This window comes from Sphaerodactylus townsendi, linkage group LG01, assembly GCF_021028975.2.
Source record: "Sphaerodactylus townsendi isolate TG3544 linkage group LG01, MPM_Stown_v2.3, whole genome shotgun sequence".
In the NCBI taxonomy this organism is placed as follows: Eukaryota; Metazoa; Chordata; class Lepidosauria; order Squamata; family Sphaerodactylidae; genus Sphaerodactylus; species Sphaerodactylus townsendi.
The window spans coordinates 34,126,579-34,144,991 of record NC_059425.1 but is presented as its reverse complement, the minus strand read 5'-3'; the positions used below and the strand labels follow the sequence as shown (position 1 = coordinate 34,144,991).

The 18,413-nt window shown below is 45.8% G+C and overlaps 1 protein-coding gene across 1 annotated transcript in view; it reads right to left on the bottom strand.

Moving 5' to 3' along the window:
• Window positions 1–10,293, bottom strand: part of BLK (BLK proto-oncogene, Src family tyrosine kinase) — a 29,442-nt gene extending 19,149 nt beyond the window's left edge. Inside the window, exons 1-3 of the mRNA XM_048504719.1 lie at window positions 10,207–10,293; window positions 7,985–8,021; window positions 2,906–2,999 (exon numbers count right to left, since the gene is read on the bottom strand). Coding sequence (XP_048360676.1) covers window positions 2,906–2,999; window positions 7,985–8,021; window positions 10,207–10,293 — 218 coding nt within the window. The remainder of the gene's footprint in view (window positions 1–2,905; window positions 3,000–7,984; window positions 8,022–10,206) is intronic.
• Window positions 10,294–18,413: the final 8,120 nt, after the last annotated feature.

The window sequence follows — 18,413 nt, the reverse complement described above, 5'->3', positions numbered from 1 at the left end:
ACTTGCCCGCCCGCTTACCTGCTTGCCTTGCCCCCCCCCCGCTCACTTGCCCTCTTGCCCGCTCGCTTGCTCGCCTCGCTCACTTGCCCGCTCACCCACCCACCTGCCTGCTCGCCCCCTCGCTTGTTCGCCCCCCGCCCACTTGCCCGCTCGCCCCCGCCCCCATTCGCTTGCCTGCTTACCTCGCTTGCCCGTCCGCCCCCGCTCACTTGCCTGCCTGCCCGCTCGCTCCCCCCCCCACTTGCTCGCTCGCTTCCTCGCCCCCGCTCTGCTCGCTCGCCCCCTTACCTCGTTGCCTTTAATTTCTGCCCAGGCTTGCCCGGGAAGGGGCAGCCAGCAGGGAGCCTCACGAGAAGCCCCGAAGAGCCGCATGCGGCTCCCGAGCCGCGGGTTCCCGACCCCTGGCCTAGAGCAAAGCCCTTTTGTGGGTATGGCAACTGGAGCTGATAAAACCATTTGTCTACATCCACAGCAAGGAGCTTCTGGTTTGGCATAGTTTGCACCATACAAACTGAGGCACTCAACTGTGGAGGCCCAGTGACCGTAACTGAGATTGTGCTGTGTAGAGACTGGTATGACATTGAACTGCACAGGGCCCTATGGGCCTCTGCATAAGCTCAATCATGACAGCTACGGCAGTCACCTGGTCTTCTGAAGCTTAACCCTTGAGATTCAGGGAGAGGAGCCGGAAGTTAAGGGGTGATGCTGCCTGGCAGGATGGGTTGTAACATAGTAGCACCTGGTGAACACAGCAGCTGGTGTTTCTCCTGGTCAGCTTGGCTTAATGTTGCCAACAGCCTGGAGAAAAAAAATATCCTGCCCCTTTAATAGAAGATTAATGTGTGGAAATGGGCGGTTTAATCTTTTCAGGGCATAGAGGTAAATATCATTATGAACATATGTGTGTGTGAAAAGAATGATACATGCTCCCAGAAACAAGCAGAAAAATGCCCTTGGAGTCTGGCCCTCACCAAGGCTACATTCCTGGCCCTGGAAAGCCAAAGAAGAGAACCCTCCCTTGAAGCTTCAGTGCCTGGCACCAGGGACGTAGGTATAGATTTTTTAGGGGGGGGGGGTTCAGGGGGCGGGGCCAGACCCCCACCCACGGGGGTGTGGCCACGCCTCCCCAAGCCCCGGCCCTGGCTTCAGTACTTATAAAGGCAACTCTCCGAGGCCAGAGACAGCAGACTCCCTTGCTCCACCCTTCCCTGCCCCCCCACCAGCTGGGCTCCCAGCCGGCAGCCCCTTCTGCCCTCCCCTCTGGGCAGAGGCATAGCTAGGGAAAATGGAGCCTGGTGGAAAATCTGAGTTTTGCACACACACACCCTGTTGCGGCTGCTGTGATGCTGGAATCCACCCCCAAACAGCATCACTTTCAATGGGGTTTAAACTAGAGAGCCCAAATTCTCCTTTTAAATCCATCTTAAAGGGAGAATCTGGGGTCCCGAGTTAAAACAAAATTGAAAGTGATGCTGTTTTGAGGTGGATTATCCCCCACCTTGAAACAGCATCACTTTCAATTTTTAAACTGAGGACCTCAGATTCCCCCTGTAAATCCATGCTGAAGGGGGTGGATTTAAAAGGAGAATCTGGGGAAATTTGGGGGGTGCCTGCTGTCAGGGATGCAATTGTTAAGCTAGCAGCACCAAACTTTCAGGGTATCTTTAGGAGACTCTCCTAATGACACCACCCACGTTTGGTGAAGTTTGGTTCAAGGGGTCCAAAGTTATGGACCCTGAAAAGTGTAGCCCCATCTTCTGTTAGCTCCCATTGGAAACAATGGGGGATGGGGGCACCCTCTTTGGGAGTCCATAGTTTTGGACCCCCTGGACCAAACTTCACAAAACCTGGGTGGTACCAGTAAGAGACTATCCTGATGATACCTCCCAGTTTTGGTGAAGCTTGGTTCAGGGTGTCCAAAGTTATGGATCCTCAAAAGTGTAGCCCCATCTTCTATTAGCTCCCATTGGAAACAATGGGAGATGAGTCACCATTTTGGAAGTCCATAACTTTGGACCCCCTGAACCAAACTGCACCAAACCTGGGTAGTATCATCAGGAGAGTCTCCCAACAAATCCCTGAAATTTTGGTGTTGCTAGCCTAAAAAATGCGCCTCCTGCAGGCCAAAACCAAAAAACACTAAAAATACAAAAAACACACAATTGGGGGCAGAGCTTCGGACATGCAATGGTGGGTTGAGCCCGAGAACCCCCCCCCCTTACCTACGTCCTTGCCTGGCACCCCTTCCCATTCACTGCAGCACCCCTGCTGAAATCAATGTAGCCTTTAAGGAGTCATCCTCAGCATTATGGCCACTTCTGCACATGAAGAATAATGCACTTTCAATCCACTTTCACAATTATTTGCAAGTGGATTTTGCTATTCTGCACAGTAAAATCCAGCTGCAAAGTGCATTGAAAGTGCATTATTCTGCATGTGCGAAAGGGGCCCATGTTTGAGTTGTTCAGATGCGTTTTATTGCTGGACAAACAAGCCCTTTCTCCACAGGGAAGTGAATCGCCCATTGTGACATAGCCCACTGCATAAATTATGGACAGAATGCTGGATTTTAATTGGGGAGACACCATGGTCATATCTTCCCACTGCCCAGAAATTCACTGGGTGGTTGTATGCTGCAGTGACTACTGTTTGGAGAAACCAGGGCTCAAACAATGCTTATTTTTATTTATTCACTCAGGGAATTTTTAATGCTTTCTGTGCTGCTGGAGTTTCTTGAAGGATGGAAATAAAAGGTAACAGCATTTTAAAATATATGAACGTTAGCTAGATAAGAGGGTTCAAATAAGAGCTTTTCCACATTTGGAGTTTGTTTTTCTGCATTATAGTGCGGATCATACTGAGGAGCAGCCTGTCGGAATCAGTTAAGAGTCTGCCAATTACTGACCTGCAAAGGACTTCACATTTCTCTCCTACAGTCAACCCCAAGTCCCGGTCACTTGAGGAAGTGAAATCATAGAGCGCAATCACAAGGTGCTTGTCTGTAGCAGAAGAAAAGAGGAAACCTTGGTTGGGTCTAAAATGAATCAGGTCAAAAGCCAGAATAATGTGATTTGAATGTATAGGATGCAGGACTCTTTGCTGCTAGAAAGGAAGCCATGTGTGGGAGTGAGTCAAGTTGTAAAGAGTCAAGTTGCACCTGACATATGGCAACCTTGTAAGATTCTCAAGGTGAGAGGCTGAGGTGGTTTGCCATTGCCTGCCTCTGCATAGCAACCCTGGAATTGGTCTCCCCTCCAATTACTAGACAGGGTCAACCCTGTTTAGAAGTTGAGATCTGATGTGACTGGCCTAACCTGATTTATCCAAGTCAGCCATGAATGATCATAAAAAGCTGCCTAGTTAGACCATTGATTCACATAACCCAGCACTTTCTACTTTAATTGGCAGTAGCCCTCCAATTCCTTCGGTAGAAAAGGTCTTTCCCAATACCTGCCATCTTTAGTGAAGATCACATATATTGAATAAGGTTGCCAGCCCACCCACCCCCACACCTCACACCCCCGCACCAGCAGAGGATGGGGGCAGCAGTAGGGCTGGAGATTTCAGGACTGAGTTTGAGGACAGGGACCTCAGTGGGCTCCAATGCCATACAGTATAACTTCCCAAAAGCATCCATTTTTTCCAGGGGAAATGCAGAGGTGTGGCTCCAAGGGGGAAGTGGGGTGCGCAATGCACTGGGGGTGAGCCCCTGTGGGGGTGTGACAAGGGCATGGCGGGGGTGTGGCAGGAGCAGGATGGGGCAGGACTGGGGCGGAGGATGCACCGGTGCACCGGTTGCTTTTCCCCCTTGCTACGCGTCTGGGGAACTGATCTCCGTAATCTGGAGGTGAACTGTTAATTCTGGGGGATCCCCTGGAGGCTGGCATCCCTAATATTGTACTAAGTAATTTTTACTCAAAAGTATGTGTTCTACTGCTGAGCAACAGTTTTCTCTTGCTGGGAAAAAAACCAAGGGGACCAGTATTGATTTAGGCCACAGCTGGACACCCCTGATTTAAGCCTATCCATTTTTCTGGAATCAGCAACTAACCCAATCATAGAAAAATTGGGAATCTCAGCAAAAACCTGCCATCCAATATCAAAATGAAATCAGATTCAGGACCAAACTAGTGACGTAGTAGAGCCAGGCAATCTTGCACCTTTTTAACTCATGGTGGTTAGAATGTCAGACTAGAATCTAGGAGCTTGAGGCTCAAATCCCCGTTTGCTGAGTGACCTTGGGCTGGTCATACCCAATCAGGCTAACCTACCTCACAGGGTTATTACAAGGATAAAATTACAAGGAAGAGCTTGAGGGAGGACATGATTGCTCCCTTTAAGTATTTGAAGGTCTGTCGCTTAGTGGAGGGCAGGGGGCTGTTTCTCTTAGCAGCAGAGGATAGGACTCCCAACAATGGGTTTAAATTACAGGAAGAAAGGTGCCAGCTGGATATTAGGATTTTGTTTTACAGTACGAATGGTTGAGCAGTGCAATCGGCTGCCTAGGGAGGTGATAAGCTCCTCCTCCAAAGCATCGATTTTCTCCAGGAGAACTAATCTCTGTAGTCTAGAGGTGGCCTGTAGTTCCAGGGGTTCCCCAGGTCCCACCTGGAGGCTGACAACCTTAGCTGAGCAGCCCCTTCCCTCCAGCTTCTATGACAGTGGTGGCGAACCTATGGCATGGGTGCCAGAGGTGGCACTCAGAGCCCTCTCTGTGGGCACGCACAAACAGAGTTGCCCCCCCCCCCCCCGCCACATCTAGGCTGGCTTGGGTCGCTGGGCTCGATTATTAGCATTAAACCCAAGACCTAATTTTGGGGAAGCAGTGTAGGTAACCCTGTTAAGTGCTGTTAAACCCCACTGATTTTCATATGAAGAACTAAAGAGCGATCCTTTACCTAGGAGTAAGCTCGGTTGCTGGCAATGGGGCCTGCTTCTGAGTAAACTCTCCCAGGGTCGCGATTCACCCATTGGAAGAGTTTCACGGTTGCTTCAAAGCAAAACCACCAACTACCACCAAGCTTACTCCCAAGTAACGCACGCCTTGGAGCCAACCGTTTTTTCTAAACTAAAACCTCAGTATTCAGGTTAAATTGCCTTGTTGGCACTTTGTGATAAATAAATGGGTTTTGGGTTGCAATTTGGACACTCGGTCTCGAAAAGGTTCGCCATCGCTGTTCTATGACGTCAACAGATAGCAAGATGAGAATACCCTTTTTGAGAACATATTTTTAAAAATTGTCAGTCTTTGGATGCTTGTGAGTTGCTCTGGAAATCAAGTTTTGGTTGAAAAAGGAGGTAAAACCAACCAACCAACCAAAATAAAACCACCCCAGTTAGAGTCATCCTCTTGGATTTGTGGCGCCCCCCTTCACAGCTCCGATTGCCATCACAACAGGTGCCTGTCCTTTGTCCCCAGGACATCCCTTGGCAGTTGCAAACCTGATCCCGTTAGATGCGTCAACAGCAAAAAAACCACAACCCACCGTGAAGGGGACAAGAGCTTTCATGGAGAGCGTATTTTCAGGTTAATGAATGCATGGCAAGCTAGACGCCTTCTATATATAGATGCCCATGAGAGGGATAGTTAAACCTCACTTGGTCTGACCTTTTCAAACAAAAATGTTTGCAGGCTTCCTCCTTTTCAGTGTAAAGTCACGTGGTTCAGGAACAATACCAGGTTTTGTGAGAACAGGCTCCAGCTACTTTTCCTCTTAGATTTATTGGAGGAGCCAGGAAAGAGAGGGAGCTCATTTTACAAGTCAAAAACTTGAAACTGCCTTTATCTACGAGGAACTCAGTACAGAGCTTGTGTGTGTAAAGTTTCATCAAGTTGCAGCTGATTTATGGCAATCCCACAGGGTTTTAAAGACAGGAGACTAACAGGGGTGGTACCATTTACTCTCTTATTTCTGGTGGCACGTTCCCTCCTATTTACATTTGCTGAATGACTGCCAGACTGGACCATCTTTCTGAGAGGATTTTTTTCTGAGACTGAGTGCCAATGTAGGAATGTTTGCTTCTATTGGTACTTTAATGTTTAATTGTGGTTTTAAATTGAGAAGTTATATTATGAATGTATTGTTCATTATTGTAAGCCACTCTGAGCCCCACTGGCCCGGTGGAAGACAGAGTATAAATAAAATTTGTTATTATTATTGCCTTCTTCTGGCCAGTGATCCTGGTATTCCTTGGTGATCTCCCATCTAATCACCAACCAGGGCCAATGCTGTTTAACTTCCAAGATCTGACAAGATCAGGCTAGGCTTGGCTGCCAAGGTCAGGGCAGCAGAGAGTTTAAACGGGTTCAACTGAGACACAGTTCAGTTTCAATATTCATAATTTAGAGCATAGGTGTCAAATTTAGGCCCTCCAGGTGTTCATGGACTACGATTCCCATCAGCCCATGCCAGCAGGGCCAATTGGCTATGTGAGCAGGGGCTGCTGGGAATTGTAGTCCAGGAACATCTGGAGGGCCTGAGTGACACCTATGGTTTAGAGAACTAGGTTTAACATGAGCCAGGGCTTATCATGAGGAATTCCCAGAACTCACTCTAAGAACATGCACCATTCTATTTTTTTTAGCATGAAGTGGGCATGTTTATTATTTCCAAATGAATGAGAACCCTATCTGAGAAGACCCCATTCATAAAATTTTGGGAACAAGCGATGACAATGGTGACTGAACAGATTCCATTCATTCATTTGTCAGTATTCCTCCAGCAATGATTTCCCCAATCACTGCTGGCTCAGGAGGTACCGCTGATGAGTAGAGGAGCTGTCCCAGGTCTTCATGCCAGATGCTGATAGCTACCTGCTGTATCCTTCCAACCCTGGCACCTGCCTCACCACTCAGGACCATTTAAGTTTGATGAACCCATTCTCCTGAACGGCACCATGCCTGTGGGAGTGTCTCCCAGACAGTGTCAGGAGATCACCTACCCTCCAGTTTTTAGGAGACACTGTTTTTGAGGCCATTTGAGGCAGGCTAAATTTTTTTTGTGGATATAACATTTGGTTCTTTGTGATACTGAGATTTTTTTACTCTGTTGTTGATCTTTGTATTCACTGTTTTATCTCTGTTTGATACATGAATTAATAACCTGTGTTGATTCTTCATGGATGTGGGAAAAGCTGAGATATTTTTTTAAAAAAAGAACTAGATCAAGGGTTTTACATACAGAAGATTGCAGGTTCAGTCCCTGTTATTGTCAGATAAAGAATCTGAGCGACTAACTACACGTTATGTTTCTCCTTGGTTCTTTCTTGGTTCACATCTTCAAACATATCTGTGTATTTCCTACTATGGATGCAGTTCCAAAGTGTGCAGGGTCCAAGTGAGCTGTGGTCATAGACCACAGTGCGCAGGGAGAAGGAGCCTATGGCTATTCCCTGAAGCATTTTGTTCTGACCTGGAACTTCCACTGTTTGCACTTTTGGGATATCCACTGATGGGATACATGAAGGTTTCTCCAATGAGGTAAATAATTGCGGGTCTCCCCTCTACCTGATACATTCCCAAACTCAAATGGCTCCAGAGAGGTAATGTTATCCTGTTATGGAAATATACATATACTGATTCAGGCACCTTCAATTTACTCCAAAAGGTAAACATTTCCTGACCACATTTCAGAAGCATTTAGTTATATTTTTTATTTCACCAGGCACCAGGGAATTCATTTCTAAATTGGTGCTTTTAGTTATATTTGTGAACATTTTCACTGAAAGGTAGGCTAAAAACCATTGCTTGTAAATAGATGAATACAGGCTGGATTTTGTGAAGAGCTGATAAGAATCCATCTCTGAAAAATCTGACGATCCAATTACAAGTTTAAGAGTTTTGAAATATTGGGGTTGTTTTAAAATTTCATTTCGGATGCTAGTTAGGAGTGGTTCTTCTGTTTCCAAGGGCCTCGAAAGAATCACACAAAAAGTAAAGGTCAAGCACGAAAACTCTTTCCAAAAATCAAAAGGTTCATCTTACCGTTGCCAGAAGATTTGGTTGTAATTCGTGGCTTGACCTTTGGAAGGAATAAATTAAAAACAAGAAGAAGCCAAACATTACTTCATCACACTATAGAAACAGAATTTATTTGCATATCATTCCAGTGCCAGATTTTCTGCCTTGGGAGAATTAATTAATTAGTTAATTAGTTCCCATGCTTTTCAGAAGCTGTTACGCATCAATGGTCAGCAATTCATTTCCTCCAGGGCAACAGCTGGAATTGAGGAAGGACCGAAGAGCCATCAACATGAACTCCACCCACTGACCCCTATTATTTGAGAAATGAAAATGACAAAGGACCAGCTTGGAGTAATGGTTCAGAGCAGGTGAACTCTGATCTGGAGAACCAAGGGACTTTTCTCACTCTCTTCGATCCCCCCTATGCCGCACGCTGCTCTCAGCGCGTGCGCATCCCTGGTGCGGGCCCTGGCGTCCCCACAACCCCGCGCTCTGCGCGGGCTCATCAAAAGGCGCCCTTTGCAAGAGCGCCAGGGGTGCCGCACGCTGAGGGGGCGTGACAGTGGCAGCGTCGGGGTGGCTGCGCTGTTGCCGCCCCTGGCGTGGGGAGTGCCAGGGGACTCCGCGCTACTCTCCTCAAGTAGCGCGGGGCTTGCAAAGCTGGATCAGGGTTTTGCAAAAGGGGGGGAGCCTGGGAGGAGCCGGGGGGTGAATGGCAGGGGGGGGCCCTTCCCTGGTCTTGTCCCCTGACCCAGTCTCCTCCTGGCCGCTCTCCTGAAACTAAGGCCCCTTCCGCACATGCAAAATAATGTGCTTTCAAACCACTTTCACAACTGTTTGCAAGTGGATTTTGCTATTCCGCACAGCTTCAAAGAGCACTGAAAGCGGTTTGAAAGTGCATTATTCTGCATGTGCAGAATGAAGATAAGTTAAATATGATTAAACTTAAAGCAAAGTCTTCTCGTCCCAGGGGGGTGGGCAGCAGCAGGAGGAGGCACTGGTTCACATTTCTCCCCCTCCCCCTGCTGTGGCCACTGCTGCATAAGAAGCCCAAAGACTTTGCTTTAAGTTTAATAATGTTTGACTTCATTCCAGGCAAAGGGCCAGCACAAGAGAAGACTGGGAGGCGGGGACAAGGCCAGGGAGGGCCTTGTCCTCTGGCCCTCAGTCTCTCCCTGGCCACTTGCCTGGAACTAAGTTGAAGAGAACGACAGGCTTTGAAGTAGTCTTTGGCTGCGGCAGCAGCAAGTGGTGATGGGGGTGGCCAGTATTCTCCCAGGCAACTGGCGCCCAGGGCAGGAGCCCTGCCTTGCCCCACCCATGTTACACCCCTGCCTGTCCCCAAAACTTATGTACAGTATCAAGTTCCTTAAAGAAGCTTCTCCACGAGTAGACTCTCAGTTCTGGCTCAGCTACACATGAGGATTTCTTCTGTGTTTATTTCAAATGACTTTTTTTTATTTGAAAAAGCAGACCCCAGGATTGTTTTACCAAGGTGGAGAGCCAGTGTGAGGAGGTAGGAACTTTCACTCTTTCCTCCCCTGACATTTTCCTGCTGGAAAATGCTATCCTGAGCTGCTGTTACACCTGCCTGGAAAATTTTACAGGCAGGCTTTTTTTTCTTTCAGAAAACGAAAACAGAAGGGGAGAAGTTTATTTCTGTCCCCAAACCATTCTGTTTCTTGAGAAAGCAATCCCATAAAAATGCCATAAACATAGAAGAAAACAAATTTTAGACAACCCCTTACTCTTATTTATTTATTTGTATCCTACCTTTCTCCCCAATGGAGTCGCAAAACAGCTCTCATCATTCTCATCACCTTCATGTTGTCCTCACATCAACCCTGTCAGGTAGGTTAAGCTAAGCATGCTTGACTTGCCCCAGGTCACCCAGCAAGCTTCCATGGCAGAGTAGGGATTTGAACCTGACTCCAAGTCTGACCCTTTAACCACTACACCATGCTGGTTTTTGAAGTAACTTGTAGGGCTGCCTGGAGTCAGATGGGGACTGGAGATCTTGAGAATTACAGCTTATCTTCAAATTATAAAGATCAGTTTCCTTGGGATAAAAATGGCTGTTTTGGAGGGTGGACTCTATGGTATCATATCCTCTGAGGTCCCTCTGCTCCCTCCCTCTCAGATTCCATCCCCCAATCTCCAAGAATTTCCCAACCCAGAGTGGGCAACTCTACTGATTTGTGATTGGTTGTGATTGGTCTTCTGTTCTGACAATGAATACTTACTGGAGGTGGAGGTGGATGTTTCTTTTTTGGTGCTGTTTGAGACTTTGGCCTGTTTATAGGTTGGCTTTTGCTTCCATTTAATCCCATCCTGTGCAGAAATAAGCACAAATTAGGTTGCAATTGAGTATTCAATTGATGGGACATTTCAGTAACTAAAATGATTCGGGGATACCTCTAAGGATGCATGTATGTGTGTAAAGTTCCATCAAATTGCAGTTGAGTTATGGAGAACCCGTAGGGTTTTCAAGGCAAGAGCAGGTGGTTTGCCCTTGCCTTTCTCTGCATAGCAACCCTGCTATTTCTTGGTGGTCTCCCTTCTATCAGGGCCGACCCTGTTTAGCTTCCAAGGTCTGTTGATATCAGGCTAGCCTGGGCCATCAGGTCAGGGGCCATGTACACATACATTCCAATATTTCACAGGAAAAAAAATAGCGAGGTGCTCTGCTGGAACACATCTGCCCCTTCCCCAGTACAAAAACCTTACTAATGTCTGCCTAGGTGGGTTGCCAATTTGGGCTTGGAAGACTCCTGGAAATTTTGGTGCAGTGCCTGGGGAGGGTGAAATTTGGGGAAAGGAGGAAGTTTGGCATATATATGTCACCAACTTAGGGTTGCTAAACTCCAGGTGTAGCCTAGAGATCTTCCAGAATTAAAACTGACCTCCAGACTAAAGAAAACATTTCCCCTGAAGAAAATGGAAGTTTCAGAGGGTGGACTCTATGATATCACATCCCTGTTGATTTGTCAATGTCACAGTCTTAAGTTCTACCTGATCGAAGAAGTGAGCTGACTTATAAGTCCTTAATCACAAGTGCACCCCAACGGGCTTGTGCAGTCAGTAGCCCTCAGCAACAGGCTTAGCAGACACCAAATCATTTAAGCGCAGCTGTCCCAGCCAGTTGGCAACAAAGCTAGTCCCGTGGAATTGAGGCAACCAATATACAGCACCGCAGATCATATGTTGCAGAACGCAGCCCGCGATGTACCACATTTTCACTAATCATTGTCTGTGGATTTGTTTTACGTCTTGCCAACCTAAATTAGGTTTATTAGAAGAATAAACTCATGCATCCCTGTTGCAGCTAAGACCCCGGCGAGGACTCATGGTAACTTAAACCACAGTGCTGAGGAGTGATTGGGAGCCAGGGCTTGCTAGGAAGTATCTTTTAAAGAATATCTCAGGCTGAATTTGTGCATGCCTGACTGTAACCCAGGTCCATCCAGCTTGTACCTCACCGAGGCCCCTTCCGCACATGCAGAATAATGCACTTCCAATCCACTTTCAATGCACTTTGCAGCTGGATTTTACTGTGGGAAATAGCAAAATCCACTTGCAAACAATTGTGAAAGTGGCACTATTCTGCATGTGCGGAAGGGCCTTCGTGGAACACAGAAAAGGAGGATGTAAAATTTTGTATTCCCATTATGGTACTACTAATGATGAAGATGAGAGAAGGTGTACACAGTGGAAGTTTTAACTTCAATGCAACTCTCTCAGGACAGAAAACTCATGCCTTTACCATTTGCATCACATGGAACACTGAACATTTTTGGTCAGCACTTTGTATTATTCTCTGCTTCCCATATATCCTCTATGTGAAGGTGTTTTGAGACAACTGTTGCTAGATTTTTTTTAAGGAAACTGATTCCTTCACAAAGAAAATGCACATGTCCAGATACATTGCTTCCTTTGGTCTTTCAGAAGACTGAATGGGTGTTCTGTCCCAAGAGAAAATTCCCATAAACATTGGTTCTAGACGCCAAGGACACTAAGGGGGAAATCTGGGTGTTTCTGAACTGGGTAAAGTCCCCTGAAATTATGCCTGTCCTTTGGTGTCAAGAAATATGTACGTTCAAAATTAAGTTTCACTCATGTCCCTTTGAAGACAAGCAAATAACTTTTTATTTGAAAAGGGCATTTGATGAAGAGATGCCTTTCTAAAATACTGACAGATTTTATATCTTATATGATAGAACAAATTTCTGTTCAAATGATCACAAGTTTCAACCCTGTGGAAAGAAATATGAGAGAGAGAGAGAGAGAGAGAGAGAGAGAGAGAGAGAGATTTTTGGCATACTCTCAAAAAATTCTGCCTGGGATTACTAAAATTTCTGTAATAAACATTTGGGAGTTCTAGTCAGAATCCTTAGTAATACATTTAAGTAGGAAATCACAGCCTTGCACCATCCTGATACTAAGAAGTTATTTAAGTGCAATTAGCACATGTGAAGTTGACTTGAATGCTTATGATAACATCTCTGAGTTCCTTCCTCTGAGGAAATCAGCGTGGCTTATATTGTTCCCACTTTTATCATTTGCAACAACTTTGTGAAGTAGGTTAGGCTGAGAGAGAGCAACTAGCTCAAGATCGCCTAGTCATCTTCATGGCAGTTTTAATTGATGTCAGTCTTATATTCATTTAAATATATTTATTTAAAACATTTCTGGGCTGGTTCTTCATAAAACTGTATCTAAGGCAGCTTACAGCATAAATAATAACAATAAAAGTCAATAAAAATAGCAGTAAATACATCAAATTAAAATAAGGTCATAAATATATTTAGCTCATGGCTCAAGGCAGGGCAGCCAAAACCAGTATAAAAAGCACCTCCTAAAATCAGCATAAGAGCATGCGCCAAGCCATTTTCAAACATTAAACCAATTAAAACAAATTGTAGGTCCTATTAAAGACTTCAGAGAATAAAAACGAGAATAAAAATGTGTCCCCAGGGCACCCAACAGAATGTAAATTTGGTGCCAGGTGAACCCGTGTGAAGAAGGAGATCCAGAGCATATACGTGTCTTTGCCTTGTTCACACTTCAAAGGAAGTTTCTCACATAGAGCAAAAGTTTACAATGGGTTTGCCCTTCTCATAAGCACTGTGATTTTCAATCATTGAAATACTGTATAGATTACATTTGTCTACCTACACAAGAAATATGATTCACCAACCTGAGGGCGTTCACAAGGACAAAAGCCACTGGAAGTCCTTTTTTTTCAAAATTACATGGTTGAAACACATGTTGGTTTGTGTAGACATGTGTTCATATACAATAGAACATCTGACGGTATTTTAGCACTACTTCCCCTAATCAAGCACTCTTTTAACATAAAAGGTCCTTTGCTCACCACCTCAAAAGGACGTGACTGAAACTTGTTTCATGTTGTACGGGAATGTTTCTTGACATCAAATAACACAATTTGAGGGAACCTAACCCAGATCAGAAACCCCTGAATTTCTCCCTCCAATATTTTTAGTATCAAGAACCCATGCTATCTTGTTCAGCAGTAAACTCTGATACAAGAAAGAGACAATCTATAAACATATGAAGAAGCCTTATGCCAAGTCAGGTCATTGGTCTAACTGAGTTTTGACTACAAGGATTGGCAGCACTTCTACCTTCCAGAATAGTATTGCCAATTTCTAGGTGCTGACTGGAGTTCTCCTGAAAATACAACTGGTCTCCCGATGACATCAATGGCTCCCTTGAAAGGTGGATTATGATATTATACCCTCTGAGGTCCCTCCCACCTCTATAGAGGTGGCCTCTATGTACTGGTGGAATTCAAATAATTTAACAACCAGTTCCAAAAGGACTCAGTGGTGGGATCACAACCAGTTCTCTGAACTAGACAAAAAATTAGCTACCGGTTCTATTGAACCTGTGCAAATAGGCTGAATCCCACCACTGCCTCTATGGTATTGTACCACACGGAAGTCCCTTCCCTCCTCAGGTCCCATCCCCAAAATCTGCAGGAATTTCCAAAGCCAGAGTTGGCAACCCTAGTAGAGCCTTGCTTAGACAAAGGCCTTTCACAGCCCAGCTGAAGATTCATGAAGTGGAGACACTAGAGATTGAACCCAGGATATTCTGGGTACAAGTGCAAGAATGGGAGATGGAATAGATTACAGTCTAATACAATAGTTGCTAATAATATTTAATTAAATCAGAAATGTGAGGAGTGAGACATTCAGCTTGTGATCTTCCTCAAGAAAGGTGGCTGAGAGAGGAGTAGCAGCAGTGGGAAGAAGACTTGGCCAGGAAGAGCAGAGTGACCTGCTGGTGTTCATTTTGGAGGGCTTTTCTCAAAGCCACAGCTTTTAAAACAGTGTATTTTAACAGGGGTTATCTCTTTTTCTCCTTGTAAGGCTCCTGTGAGCTAAGGCTGCTGAATCTGGAAGGTGGGGCTTAACAGAGTTCATCTCTTGTTCCTCTTTGTCCTAAGAGGTGGGGCTTTTGTCCTGAGAGGTGGGGCTTTAGTTCAGTCTCTGGAACCAGCAGAGAGGAGTAGCAGCAGTGGGAAGAAGACTTGGCCAGGAAGAGCAGAGTGACCTGCTGGTGTTCATTTTGGAGGGCTTTTCTCAAAGCCACAGCTTTTAAAACAGTGTATTTTAACAGGGGTTATCTCTTTTTCTCCTTGTAAGGCTCCTGTGAGCTAAGGCTGCTGAATCTGGAAGGTGGGGCTTAACAGGGGTTAACAGAGTTCATCTCTTGTTCCTCTTTGTCCTAAGAGGTGGGGCTTTTGTCCTGAGAGGTGGGGCTTTAGTTCAGTCTCTGGAAGCAGCGGCGCGCGCCTAGGGGTTGCGCGCAATTTTAATTTAATTTTTTTGTTTTTTAAATTAATAAGGACATATTTGACAGATAGTACGTGCAGATAGCTCCAGGGGGGCACTGACTAAAAGCTTAATATTTAAATATCTAAACAAATCAGATATGCAGGCAGAAGGCCAGCAGGGCGATGGGGGCTTTCCAGTGTTTGCACTGAGTGTCACATGTATGACTATCTGCCACTAGGACAGAAGTCGTGGGTGTGCCCTCGCTGCAATGAGCTCCTGGCACTCAAGGAACGTGTGCGTTCTCTTGAAGCCAAGGTGGCAGACCTGGAGAAGCTGAAAGAGGCAGAGAGGGTGACAGACGAGGCTTTCAGGGACCAACAGCCGGGTCCCACTCCCAAGGTGACATCTCTTCAGATGTCATGGAGAATGAAGGCCTTGGGGATGGAGGGTGCCAGTCTGAGGTGGGGGAAGATGCTCCCTTAGATGGGATCCCTTCCTTAACTGGTGATCAGCTATCCTCTCGCACTGAGGATACCCCTCGGGGAGGTGGGGGGGCTCCTTGTAGTGGGTGATTCGATCATTAGAAATGTAGAGAGTTGGGTTTGTGAGAGGCGTGATGACCGCATGGTGACTTGCCTGCCTGGTGTGAAGGTTGCGGATGTCACGCTTCGTCTAGATAGGCTTTTAGACAGTGCTGGGGTGGAGTCAGCAGTTGTGGTCCACACTGGCACCAACGACATTGGGAAATGTAGCCGGGAGGTTCTGGAAGCTAAATTTAGGCTGCTAGGAAACAGGTTGAAGTCCAGGACCTCCAAGGTGGCATTCTCAGAAATGCTACCCATTCCATGCGCAGGGCGAGCTAGGCAAGCAGAGATGCAGGGTCTCAATGCGTGGATGAGAAGGTGGTGTAAGGCAGAGGGTTTCAGATTTGTCAGGAACTGGGGAACCTTTTGGGACAAGGTAGGCCTGTACAAACGGGACGGGCTTCATCTTAACCAAAGAGGAACCAGGCTGCTGGCGCTCAACATTAAAAAGGTGGCAGAACAGCTTTTAAACTGATCCCTGGGGGAAAGCCGACAGGAGCTGAGGTGACTTTGGTTCGGAATACAGTATCTATGGGGATGCAGACAGAGAGGGAGGTTTTTCTAAATCAACCACATACAAGCGAGGAACATAGCAATGTGCATGTGACAAGGGATAGTGTCTACAAAAGACTTGAGGGTAAAGCACATAAATCCCAGGTTAAGGACAGAGACAGGGTATACAGGTGTCTCTATGCTAATAGTAGAAGCATTCGAGCCCGAAAATGGGAGCTAGAGTACAGAGTTTTGAAGGAGGACTTTGATATAGTGGGCATTACAGAGACATGGTGGAATGAGGAGAACCAGTGGGATGCTGTTATACCAGGCTACAGGCTCCATAGGAAGGATAGGACAGGGCGCATTGGGGGTGGAGTTGCCCTTTACATCAAAGAGAGCATAGTATCACATAAAATAGACAATGCAAGGGGAGCTGGTTCCCCTACAGAATCACTGTGGATATCAATACCAGGTGTGAAGGACAGTTTAAAATTAGGAATATATTATCGTCCCCCTGACCAAAGTGCACAAGAGGATTCTGAGATGGAAAAAGAAATTAGAGAGGCCAACAAAAACAAAAATGTAGTGTTAATGGGTGATTTTAACTATCCTCATATAAACTGGAAAAATGCATGTTCAGGTCATAGTAAGGAGAGAGCATTCCTGGATATGCTAAATGACTGTGGCTTAGAGCAGATGGTTGTGGAACCACCAGGGGAGAGGTGATCCTAGATCTAATTCTATGTGGGACCCAGGACCTGGTGCAGGAAGTCAGTGTTGTTGAGCCGATAGGGAACAGCGACCACAATGCTGTCAGATTCAGTATCTCAGCATGCGAACAAGTGGCAACTACTAATGTACTTACATTCGCTTTCAGAAAGGGAAATTTCTCAAAGATGAGAGGGATAGTGCGCAGGAAGCTGAAAGGGAAAATCAAGAGAGTCAAAACTGTCCAGGATGCTTGGAGGTTATTTAAAAACACAGTAATAAAAGCTCAGCTGGAATGTGTTCCACAGGTTAGAAAAGGCAGCACCCAGTCCAAAAGAAAGCCATCATGGTTAACAAGAGAGGTTGAGGAAATTATCAGAAAAAAGAAAATGTCTTTTAGAAAATGGAAGTCCAGTTTGGCTGATGAAGAATATGAGAGGGAACACAAATGGTGGCAAAAGAGAAGCAAGTTAGCTGTAAGGGAGGCAAAAAAGGATTATGAGGAACGCATGGCCTTGAACATCAAGACCAGCAACAAACAGTTCTTCAAGTACATCAAAAGCAGGAAGCCAGCAAGGGAAGCGGTAGGCCCGTTAGATGACAAAGGAACAAAGGGTGTGCTAAAAGATGGCAGGGAGATTGCAGAGAAGCTGAATGAATTCTTTGCATCTGTCTTCACCCAAGAGGAGGTGAGGAACATTCCTGCACTTGAACCAAGCTTCTTAGGAGGCGAATCCGAGGAACTAGCGAAGATAGTGGTAGAGGAGGAAGAAGTTCTGGCAGCCATTGATAAACTAAATGTTACCAAATCCCCTGGCCCAGATTGCATTCACCCAAGAGTTCTTAAAGAGCTCAAACATGAAATTGCGGATCTTCTCACTTTAATATGCAACTTATCCCTGAAATCAGGCTCCATCCCTGAAGACTGGAAGATGGCCAATGTCACACCAATATTTAAGAAAGGATCTAGGGGGGACTCAGGAAATTACAGGCCAGTCAGTTTGACATTGTTCCTGGTAAATTAGTAGAATCTATCATTAAAGATAAAATTATAAAACATGTAGAAAAGCAAGACCTGCTGAGAAAGAGTCAGCATGGCTTTTGCAGAGGCAAATCCTGTCTTACAAACTTACTAGAGTTCTTTGAGGGTGTAAACAGGCATGTGGACAGGGGTGAACCGGTGGACATTGTCTACTTGGATTTCCAAAAGGCTTTTGACAAAGTTCCTCACCAGAGACTGTTGAGAAAACTCAGCAATGAAGGAATAAGAGGGGAAGTCCTCCTATGGATTAAAAACTGATTGAGAAACAGGAAACAAAGAGTGGGTGTAAATGGGAAGTTCTCACAATGGAGAGATGTCGGGAGTGGTGTCCCCCAAGGATCCGTTTTGGGACCAGTGCTCTTTAACCTATTCATAAATGACCTGGAAGTAGGGGTGGGTAGCGTGGTGGCCAAGTTTGCAGATGATACCAAATTATGTAGGGTGGTGAGAACCACAAAGGATTCGCGAAGAGCTCCAAGCGGACCTTGATAAATTAGGTGAGTGGGCTCCAGAAATGGCAAATGCAGTTCAATGTAGCAAAATGTAAGAGTGATGCACATAGGGGCAAAAAAATCCAAACTTCACATACACGCTACAGGGATCAGTGCTATCAGTCACAGACCAGGAAAGGGATTTGGGCGTCTTAGTTGATAGTTCCATGGGAATGTCAACTCAATGCATGGCAGCTGTGAAAAAGGCAAACTCTATGCTGGGGATAATTAGGAAAGGAATTGACAATAAAACTGCAAAGATTATCATGCCCTTATATAAAGCAGTGGTGCGACCGCACTTGGAGTACTGTGTTCAGTTCTGGTCGC